The sequence below is a fragment of the Enhydra lutris genome, unplaced genomic scaffold, assembly GCF_002288905.1.
Source record: "Enhydra lutris kenyoni isolate GAN:26980312 unplaced genomic scaffold, ASM228890v2 scaffoldscaffold68, whole genome shotgun sequence".
NCBI lineage: Eukaryota > Metazoa > Chordata > Mammalia > Carnivora > Mustelidae > Enhydra > Enhydra lutris.
Window position 1 is genome coordinate 14094303 of NW_019154152.1, and position 10999 is coordinate 14105301.

The 10999-nt window shown below is 58.2% G+C and overlaps 1 protein-coding gene across 1 annotated transcript; it reads left to right on the plus strand.

Annotated features, from left to right (window-relative positions):
* Positions 1-369: 369 nt before the first annotated feature.
* LOC111159606 (serpin family H member 1) lies at positions 370-9034 on the plus strand. Its single transcript, XM_022522144.1, has 5 exons — positions 370-442; positions 4398-5053; positions 5396-5494; positions 5585-5817; positions 8030-9034. The coding sequence occupies exons 2-5, from the start codon at positions 4441-4443 to the stop codon at positions 8330-8332; spliced, it is 1248 nt and encodes a 415-aa protein (XP_022377852.1). The 5' UTR covers positions 370-442; positions 4398-4440; the 3' UTR covers positions 8333-9034.
* Positions 9035-10999: the final 1965 nt, after the last annotated feature.

Sequence of the window (10999 nt, forward strand, 5' to 3'; positions counted from 1 at the left end):
GTGTCCCATCCAGCTCAGCGGTTCGAACGACCGCCCTCCCCCCGTTCCCCATCTCCAGGACCTCGAAAGTGCGGAGTCTCCGCAGTGTGCGCCGAGGCAGAGGTCACCCGCGCCCTGGGCAGGTCGTGCAGGTCTCAGCGCCCAGCCTCTCTGCGGGGGTTCCTCGAGCCCCGCCCGGTGTGGGGGGCAGTAGGACCCAGGGGCCGGGTGAAAGCCCTCAGAGGGAGGGGCGGGAGCCGGGGCGGTCTGGGGGAGGTCTTTGGCTTTTTGTGGCGGAGCCGGGGCGCCCTCCGGAAGCTTTTCCAACTTTCCAGAAGTTTCTCGGGACGGGCGGGAGGAGGGGAACGCCATATATAGACCTGGGGAGTCGGGAGCGGCGGAGAGTGGAATCGGTCCGCGGCTCGAGTGGGACTCTAGTCCGGCGCCAGCCCGCCCGGCCCAGGTGAGGGCGGGGGGCCGGCGAGCGTGCAGCCGGCGCCTTGGGGGGGGGGTGCTCCGGAGAGTGAGAGGGGGTGGGAGGTCCTCGGGGAGGGGTTGGGGGCCAACCCAGAGCCGGCGAACTGGAGGCCCTGGCACCCTGGGAGCTGCTGGAGCGTTTGGGATCCGGAGCTCGGGGGTAGATGGTGATGGCCGAGTGAGCCCGTAGGTGTAGGGCGGGGCGGGGAGTCGGAGCACTGGGGGGCTGGGACCAAGTGCGGAGTTCTACAGAAGTATGGGGCAGGGGTTGCGATGGCAGAGAGCAAACAGTGGGCCTGGGAGCCAGGATGCTGGGAATTGCCTCTGTGTGGGAACCAGAAGGGAGAAGATGGGGTCTGGGGCCCTTTCCAGCTGGGGTAGGAGGCCAGGCCAGCTTTACGGTTAATGGTGCCTCCGCCTCTGGGGCTGAGGCCCAGGGGTCATCAGGGGTGGGTGGTCCAGCTCCTGACGGGCTTGTTGGGGGTGGGGGGAGCCTCCTGAAGGTAGGAAAGGAGGTGAAATAGTCTAGGCTCTTCTCAGGGCGGGGGTGTGTGTGTGTCTTGGGTTCCCCACAGTTTGCGAGGGGTCACCAACGGTTGCTCCTTTTCTGATCAGCAGCCTGCACCGGTAGATGTTGGCTCCTAAAGAAGGAACTTGACCAGCACGGTCTCCCCCACCTCCTTCCAGAACGGGGTTGGGGGGGAGGAAACAGCTGGGTCCCTATCCCCCCACCCAGGAGGGAAGGGTTAGCTGACTAGAAGGCACTCTTAACTCTGTCCACCTCCTGGTCCTGGGGGTAACTGCAGGGTTAAGAGTACTACTTCCAGAGGCCAGGGTTCCCTGCCCCCAGCTCAGGGACATTCCTGAGGTGGCTGGAGTGGAGAAAGAATGAAACCACTTCCAGCATTGCCAGGAGGTCCGGCCCCTCCTCTTCCCGGTTTCCGTCCACCATGTCCCTCTGGGCTATAGGGCCCGGATGGAGGCCGGAGGAAAATTAGGGGGCCTTGGTTCCCTGGAAGTCTTTGGCTGGTACCACACCCTCCTGTCCTCAGATGGTTCATCTGCCCATCCCCCCCTTCCTGAGGCCTCCCGTTTTGATCCACTCCTTTTGTCTCTGGTCAACGGGATTCCCAGCAGAATTTTTTTTTAACTCCCTGTGTAACAGGATACTACATCCTGGCTTCCTCAGGGGGCTCTGTGGGTGCTTCTGGGAGGAAGGAGCCCTGAGCTAGGAGGCCTGACCCCCACTGATCCTGTGGGACCTGGGGTGCCTCCCTGCCCACTTTCTGGCCTCAGTTGCTCCCATTGCCCAGTGAGGTGGACAGCCTCCAAGGTCCCTGTGGATCTGGGACTGGTTAAACCTTTTTTTGTGCTGGGGGAGAGCCCCATTTTGGGGCTTAGGCCTTACAGGCCCCTCCCTCACCACCACCCACCCCAGCTCTGCCCTATCCCACCCTCCTCACTCTTCTGTTTTCTTTCAGAATGAAAAAGGCAGGCATTGACCTCCCTCTGAGGCAGTTTCAAGGTACTTTAGACTCCCTCAATTGTTTGAGATCCTCTCTTGTGGACCCCTGAAAATTTGCTACCCTTCCCCTCTTAGAGAAGCCCGGAATCCAGTCTCAGCTGAGTCTGGCTATGGGCACAGCCCTTGGCTCCTGTCCTTTGTTGGACTGTAAATTGTCTAACCATGGCCTCGGGCCTGGGATTTCTCTGTGGCAACGTGGGCTGGGCTGCTGGGCTTCGGGAAGCTGGCTTGCTTGCCATGACTTGTCTTCCTCTGTGACTGCTGCTGGATTAACAAGGCAGCCCTCTACACAGCCACGGATCTCCCTGCAGAGCCAGATGTGCCTATCATAGCCAAGGCCAGGGAGGCCCTGGAGCACCCCTTGGGACCTGAACCCTCCTGCTTCCCAAGCTGGAAGCCCCCCTCTGCTGGCGGATGCAGATAATTCCGTTTCCAGCCTGCCACGTCACCTAGAGCCAGAGTGGGAGCAGGAGCAGGAGCAGGAGCGCAGCTCTGTGGCTGCCTGAGGAATCCTAAACTAGTCATTTGGCGCTTTCTTGGAAGGCCCCTCCCAGTCCTTTGAGGTCGTAGTTGGCTGTGGGTGGGGGCTGTCAAGATGGTGTCTGCCACGTGGCGTAGCTGTGAGCTGGGCTCCTTGACTTTCTTCTAATGAGTTGCTCGTGGCCTCTGCCCAGGGTCTGTGCTCTGGATCACAGCTGTATGAACTAGTGGTGGCCTTTTAATAGAGTGGCCATATGTTTGTTGTCCTGGTGTAATCATCAGTAGTGCTCCATTTCATTTTCTTAGGTGTCCTTGTTTGTGCAATAATCCTATGGTCATTCTGCTTTTGAGGCTCCAGGCCTGGTGGGGAAGGAGCTAGGGCTGGGAGGAAGGCGGCCTGGGCCCTGGGATAGATGATCTCCCCAGTCTGGACTCTCGGTAGGGTACGGGTCTCTCTGTGCCTTGCCTCCCCCCACCCCATCCCTCTCCCATGCATTTTTTGCTTTCCCTTTACACCATACCTTCAAAGAGCTGGCAGCCCAGGGAGGGGGGACGTGCCCTGGTTCATAGGGTAGCTATAGCGTGGAGTCTTCCCAGAAACCCGGGGCTCCTACAGACAGGCCTGCAGGATCTGTCCTGAGGGTCCTGAGGGTCTTCCACCAGGATTCCGAATTTGTACTTTTTGGACAACCACGAGATGGGATCTGCCAGAGCAGTGGGGTCCCAGCTTCCACTAGAGTTCTTCCAACCCTTCCCTTTGCCCTGTCATCTCTTCTGTCCTGCATGAAAGTAGGGGGGATGTATCCCATGCAGAGAGACTGTCCTGGTTGGAGGCCCCAGAGAGGCGAGTGAGGCTGGTTTTAGGGGCCACTGCTACCACTGTGGTTTGAGAGGGGTCTTGCCCACCCTGAAGCCATAGAGCAGAGGGCCTGGGTGGCAGCGACTGTCAGATGAGAGGGCAGAATGGAACTTGAGGTAGACCCAGCTTCCTGCAAACACACATCTGGCCAGCCTCTGGTGAAGGGGAGGGGGTGTCATTGCTCCACTGAGCTGTGACCTACCCCTCCTCCAGTATCCTTCCTCTCAGGAAACCTACCCCGCACTCAGCTTGTGTCCTGGGAATTTCCCCTTCACGCCAGGGACCGTGGAGAGCTGGGCAGTCCTGTCCCTGCTAGGACACAGGCCTTGGGCATGGAGACCTAGACCCTGACAGCGTGGAAAATGGGGACCAAGGCTGAGCAAGGAGGTGACACGCAAGGGCACCGTGGGGCGGGAGAGTGGAGCATCTGGGCTTCCCCGCTTAATGAGTGAGCTAACCAGTGACTCATTAATATCCCAGGGCAGAAGGAAAGGCATAGGGGGAGGAGCAGGCCTTCGCCTGTCCCAACAGGACATCCTCTGCCCAGGCACCTGTGTTTCATGCAGACCCTCAGTCCATCTGCCACTTTTTGCCACTGGGAGAAGGGCCCTGGGGTGGTATGAGATCAGAGCTAATCTTTATGCAAACTGAGGACCCTGAGTCTGGCCGAGTGGCCCTGGTTTCTGTTCATTCAGGAATAGCTGAGGCCTATTGTGTGCTAGGCGCTGGAGATACACAGGGAAACCAGACTGGCCAGATTTCCTGTCCTCTTGGAGGTCACAGTCTAGTTAGGCATGGAGGTAGTGCATAATTAATGCATAAGACTGCATGTTGTCAGTTCCACCTCAGAAATCAATTGGGAGGAGGTGGTGGCTTGCTAGAAACGCTGTTTTGGATGAGGAGCTCAGAGAGTGGGCTGAGTAAGACGTTGGATCTGGGCAGCTCTGAGTTAGGGCTGTTTTCCTCAGAACTTGGGGCTTTCTTGCTCCCATCTGCAGGGGACTTGGTGGCTGCCAGAAGGCTGGGGATGGTCATCAGGGAGGAATACCCGAGGTTTCAGGCCCACCCTCTCTGCAGCCCTCACAGGTCCTTCGTGGTGCATACCATCCGCCTCCCAGCCATGCGCTTCCTCCTGCTTACCAGCACTTGCTGCCTCCTGGCCATGGCCCTGGCCGCCGAGGTGAAGAAACCGGCGGCCCCAGGCACGGCAGAGAAGCTGAGCCCCAAAGCAGCCACGCTGGCTGAGCGCAGTGCCGGCCTGGCCTTCAGCCTGTACCAGGCAATGGCCAAGGACCAGGCAGTGGAGAACATCCTGCTGTCGCCTGTGGTGGTGGCCTCATCCCTGGGGCTCGTGTCGCTAGGGGGCAAGGCCACTACGGCGTCCCAGGCCAAGTCGGTGCTGAGTGCAGAGCAGCTGCGAGACGAGGAGGTGCACGCGGGCCTGGGCGAGCTGCTGCGAGCCTTCAGCAATAGCACAGCGCGCAACGTGACCTGGAAGCTGGGCAGCCGCCTGTATGGGCCCAGCTCGGTGAGCTTCGCGGAGGACTTCGTGCGCAGCAGCAAGCAGCACTATAACTGCGAGCACTCCAAGATCAACTTCCGCGACAAGCGCAGCGCCCTGCAGTCCATCAATGAGTGGGCTGCGCAGACCACCGACGGCAAGCTGCCTGAGGTCACCAAGGATGTAGAGCGGACGGATGGCGCACTGCTGGTCAACGCCATGTTCTTCAAGCGTGAGTCTGGGCAGGGGTGGTGGCTACAGCTCCGCAGGGGCCGCCTAAATGCCTGACAGGTGCCAAGTGGAGGGCGGAGGTGGGTGGTGGCTGAGCTGGGGGTCCTCCTCCGGAAGGCATTCCCCGTCACGTGGAAACAGCCAGGCCCTGACTGTAGAGAGCCATAGCTTCCGGCAGTGTCCTGGGGCCAGCACCCCAGTCCCCCAAAGCGGGGGAAGCATGTACTCTGGGGGGTGGGCGCTCAGAGGGGAGGGGGACTGCTGCTGAGCTCCAAAGACTGGAACGAAGGCATGTTTCCCAAGCCGGGGCCTGTTTCCGACCCTGTTCTGCCTCCCGCTACAGCGCACTGGGACGAGAAGTTCCACCACAAGATGGTGGACAACCGAGGCTTCATGGTGACCCGCTCATATACCGTCGGGGTTACGATGATGCACCGCACAGGTGGGTGCCTGGCCAAGTAGGGGGCTGAGCTGGGGGTGTGAGGGTGCCTGGGGCCTGGCCTGCCCAGCGGCCTCCCTGCTGTCCCCACAGGACTCTACAACTACTACGACGACGAGAAGGAGAAGCTGCAGATGGTGGAGATGCCCCTGGCCCATAAGCTGTCCAGCCTCCTCATCCTCATGCCGCACCACGTGGAGCCCCTGGAGCGCCTGGAGAAGCTTCTGACCAAGGAGCAGCTGAAGATCTGGATGGGGAAGATGCAGAAGAAAGCTGTTGCCATCTCCCTGCCCAAGGGGGTGGTAGAGGTGACCCATGACCTGCAGGTGAGGGACGGCTCCGCTTGGGGGCTGCAGGGCCTGCAGGAGAGGGGTGCTTGGGGTGCCCATTTGTCCGCTCAGCAGGGCTGTCCTGAGCCTCTAGGTGTCCAGGCAGGACTGAGCGCTGCTGGGGAAGGAGGCATGGAACCTGTCCTTGGGAACATGATGATGATCTCAGTAGCTAAATATAATGGGGCACCTGCTGTATACAGAGTACTTCATATATATTAAACTTTTCATGCTCAAAACAGCTTCGTCAGGTAGGGCTATCGAGCTCCTTACAAATGAGGAAATGGAGGCTCAGGAAGGTTAAACAGCTTCTCCAGAGTCACACAGAGAGTGGCTCAGGCGGCTGGTGCCAGGCCGTGCCCTCAGAGAGTCTGAGGTGCCCCCAGCGACGGGCTCTTCAAGCCCACCTCGACGCTCACATAGCAGTAAGACTAACAATGGCTGCCAGCAGTGTGGCACTAGCCACGACCGGAACCCAAAGCCACGTGCTCAACAGTCTTTTCCCCTCGTGACCACCCTGGGTGGTGGCCCGTGGCTCTGAGAGAAGCCGGGACTCGCTGAGGTCACACTGGCTAGTCAGTGGTGGAGCTGTAGTTAGTCCTCAAGGTGAAAACTCAGGGTGGCCTTGTCTGTCCAGAGAGACTTCTTTATGTACTCAAAAGAGGAAGCTTTTATCTCATTCCTGCCTTGGATGCCAGAAAGGGTTCCTTGGCAAGCTTCTCCCTCACAGGATTGATTCACAGTCACTGCTGACACAGTGGACAGGAAGCTTGAGACAAAATGGGGCACTTGTGAGTCTGTACTGTGGATTGAGCTGCGCTTTCCAGACACGGGCCATCCCTGTGTCCTGAGCCTGTCCCCGGCCCTTCCCAGCTCCTCCTCCTGTAGTCACTGCTACCTGACTCCATGGTCCCCCTTTCTCTCATGTGTCTTCTTGGAACCCTGAGTGGACACACCAGTCCAGTGGGTACACGGAGTTGGGAAATGGGAAGGGTGTAACTTGTATAGGGTCGTTGGGACTGGAATCGCTGGCTGGGCCTGGAACACCTGCCTCAGGACCCCTGACCCTCAGGATCCCAGGTCAGGTGCCCGTTTGGTCCTGCCGGGGAAGTGGGCCTTGGACTCAAGACGGCAGCCCTCCATGGCTGCGTCTTCCTTGCTGAGAGTCAGGGAGGATGTGGGACCGGGGCCCTGCCCTGGGAGAGCTCTGAGTCGGGGGCCAGAGACAGGCCCAGACACTGAAACAGAGCGAGGCTGGGGTGCTGAGCCGCAGGGAGGCAGGGCTGCAGTCTTGGGGAGAGGGAAGGCTTCCTGGGAGATGGGGTGGTGAAAGCACCTTACCGGAATGCATGTCGGCCATTGAGACACTGTTGTGGGCGCTGATGGTTCAGTGAGGCTGTTGGAAAGGGAGACGGTTGGAGGTGAGGCTATGGTGCAAACACAATTCACGTGTGGAAGAGCTTGTACTTGGCTTCCAGGGCCTCTGCAGAACCATGGAAGGTATGTGTGGTGGGGGTGGGGGTGTGTATGTTTGTGGGGCTGTGTTTTCTTTCTATGGAAATATATTAAAAATAGAGGGATCAGCATAATGAGCTCTCCTGTATCCATCATCCTGCTTCAACCCTCATTAACTCATGACCAATAAGGATTCACCTAAACACACCTATTCCTCCCCAGTCAGATTATTTTGAAGCAAGTCCCAGGCATCTGTCACTCTGGACAGGCTTTAACTCCCAGGGTTAGCTATCCTTAGATTAGTCTTCCTCATGTTTGAGTGCGCCAAGAATTACCTAGAGATTTTATTGAAGGTTCCCAGGTCCACCCCTGGAGACTGAGATGGTGGCTGTGGGAGGGAGTGGGTCAGGAAATGTATGTTCCCTATAAGCTCCTGGGTGCTGCCCATACTGGCTGTCCACAGCCCCTGCTTTGAGAAGCACTGATCCGGATCGCTTGGCAGGAACAGGGATAAAATTCTTCCCTTTCCCCAACCTCAGTTTCCTCATCTTCGAAGTGGTGATTAGAAGGTCTTGGAGGGTTGTCATGAGAGTGACGAGGCCATGGTTCAGAGGGCCCACGTCATGTCCAGCACACAGAAGAGGACCGGGAGGGGAACAGACAGCATAGGAGGTGATGGGTGGTATGGGCGGAGGGTGAGGGTCTAGGAGCCATGCCCGCTGTGACCTCACCTGGTACCCCCCTTCTCCCACAGAAACACCTGGCTGGACTGGGTCTGACTGAGGCCATCGACAAGAACAAGGCAGACCTGTCACGCATGTCAGGCAAGAAGGACCTGTACCTGGCCAGCGTGTTCCACGCCACCGCCTTCGAGTGGGACACAGAGGGCAACCCCTTTGACCAGGACATCTACGGGCGTGAGGAGCTGCGCAGTCCCAAGCTCTTCTACGCTGACCACCCCTTCATCTTCCTGGTTCGAGACACCCAGACCGGCTCCCTGCTGTTCATTGGGCGCCTGGTCCGGCCCAAGGGTGACAAGATGCGAGATGAGTTGTAGGGCCCCAGGGTGACGGGATGGCAGGAGGCAGCCCAAGGCTCCTGAGACACATGGGTGCTATGGAGGGGAGCTGAGGTACCGACCTTGGTTGTGCCATGGGGTGGGGGTGGGAAAACAGAGCAGGCTTCCTGGGTGTCTGAGCAGATCTTCCCAGGCAGAATTGACTCTGTCTGGATGTGGGCCCCCAGATACCATGATGCTGAGCCCAGACACCCCACATTCTGTGGGCCCTGGGGCAGTTGGCGTGTCCAGCCCTCAGCATCCTGGGATTAAGCCTGCCTCAATCAGTGTTCATATTTATAGCCAAGTGCTTTCTCATCTGTGAGGTGGAATCAAGCTAGGGGGCTTCAGCCCAGCCCTGTGGAATGGGGGCCCTCTTTTCCCGACCCTACCATCACCTCAGCCCTCTCTCCAGCTCTATTCCAGTTCTCTCCCAATTCCCCTCTAAAATAATGAGGTGCTGCAGCCCCTGGGATAAGCACCCCCACGATGGCCCTGGCCCCAGAGAGAGGGATCAGGAACCTGCTCATGGTGGGGGGCACTCATGGGCACACTCTGATCAGGCATCATGGGGATGAACTTTTTTTTTCTCCTTTTGTAGATGTTCAAAGGTGGGGAGGGCGGGGGAAAATGAACCTTTGTTGCTGTCAAACCAAGAACTTATTTGTATAATTTCTTTTTCAATAAAACTTTTCCAGTGAAGTTCTGTTGGAGGTTGGAGGGTGATTGGATCTGAGATTCCCAGGTCGTTCTTCCCAGGGGACAAGGGCTCCTTCTGTGGAGCTAGGGCCCATATCGGACCCTGAAATGCCAGCAGATAACCGCAGGGCCGGTCCACCCTGACTGGGGAAATTGTCTTGGCTCTGGCTCTATTGGAGAGGTGGCTGCAGGGCAGGAATGGTAGTGCTGGGCCAGGAGCCCAGGGCGTTCCAGACTTGAACACTTGATATAATTTTATCCAAACCTCTTAGCAGCTTGGATAGGTAGGAATTACCCCTGTGTTAGTGGTGGGATGACTGAGGCTGAGGGAGATAACCTGCAGAGATCCCCAGCACAGCCAGGGGGGCTGAGCTGGAATTGCTTCTAGTACTTTGGCTAGCTCCCCCTCTGTGCCACCCAGGAAGGGCAGGAGGGGACCTGGCCAGATTCTAAAGGTGTGTAGCCTGCTTACGGTCTATGTATGTCGTCCCGCTTACTCCCCACAATAGCCCAGTTAGGCGGGAGTGGTCATCCTAATGATCACCCTGACCCTGTAAGCGCAGCTCGGAGATGCGCAGAGACTAGCAAGGACTCCAGGGCCCAGAGTTCAGCCTGCAGCAGCTCCCTCACCAGCTGGGAGCTTGCAGGAAAGGAAACCAGGCCTTGGGATGGGTGGTTGGCAACCCCCTGACGCAGAGGGGGCCCTGAGGCCATTTGTTGCCATCTGGGCACATCCCGGGAGGTGGTGAGAAGTCTGTGCTCCCGCCTCACAGTGAAGAGTGGAGTTGCTGGCATGGAGGGTGGCAGGCAGGTGGCAGAGGGGGACAGGTCAAGGGCAGGCTGGGGCCGAACGCCAGGAGAGTGCCTCCAGTGGCCTATCCAGGCCCTGTGTGAGCTTTCCAACAGAGGCCATTGGAGGGAGGTCTTGTCATTCCCACCATGCTGGTTGTTAAATGTTGTGAGGGTCTTGAGTGTAGGGGAGGTGGGAGATGGGGATTAACTTTCTCCTGAGCTCGGACTATGGGTCTGGCCCTGCTGTGGGTGATCTCATTAATTCCACAGAGCTTCCCTAAGGGGTAGCCACTACTGTCCCATGTTGCAGATGAGAAGACTGGCTCAGAGAGGTGAAGTGGCCAGCCCAAGGCCACCCAGCAGGTCAACGACAAGGTCTGGACCCTATGGAAACACAAGCCTCCTGGTTGTGGAGGAGAAAAGTGGTGGACAGGCGTGACTGCCATACTCCACAGTCACCAACAGGATTCCCTTAACCCCAAGGATCCCTGTGATCCTGCACCTGTGGAAGAGGAAACAGACCCCAGCTGAGACCTCCTTGAGAGTAGGCCCTGGTCTGCCTGTGTCCTGCCACATCCTAGACCTCACACAAGACCTGGTACAGGGTAGGAGGTGACTAACAGAGGCTCACTCAAAGGACATGGTCCAGCAGGCGCCCTGGTGCTTGGTGGCTGAGGCATCAGAGCCTGACAGACCTGACCTGTGGTCCTGCGCCCTGGCTTTTCCCTGGCACGGTGGCCTCAGGATTCTAAGAGGATGAAGGCAGGAGCTAAGGCCCTGGGGCCCAGCCTCATGTCACCTCCTTCACATTCTGTCAGTCAAAGCAAGTCGTAAGGTGCCCAGATCCCAGGGGTGAGGCACATGTTCCACCTCTTAACTACAGGAGCAGCAAAAGAGCCTGGGCATGCTTGCAGGCTACCCGCCAGAGGCAGGCGTTCTCATGGGCCACTCACTCCCCTTGTCTCCAGTCCCACGGCTGGAGGTCCATACTCACCTGCCTCTGGGGGCTGGCCCTGGAGTCAAGTCTAGAAGGAGGATGCATGCACACCCAAAGCATTGCAGGACTTTGCTAATTTCCATTAGCACAAAATCTGGAAAACATAGGTGGGAACGTTTTCTGTGGGTGCTAGTCCATGGAGGCAGAAATATCATTTCATCAGCCTGAATTAATCAATC

Coding starts and splice junctions, on each gene's coding strand:
- LOC111159606 (XM_022522144.1), top strand. CDS start 4,441: ATGCGCTTCCTCCTGCTTACCAGCACTTGCTGCCTCCTGGCCATGGCC. Junction 5,054..5,395: donor CAACGCCATGTTCTTCAAGC/GTGAGTCTGGGC, acceptor CTCCCGCTACAG/CGCACTGGGACGAGAAGTTC. Junction 5,495..5,584: donor TACGATGATGCACCGCACAG/GTGGGTGCCTGG, acceptor CTGTCCCCACAG/GACTCTACAACTACTACGAC.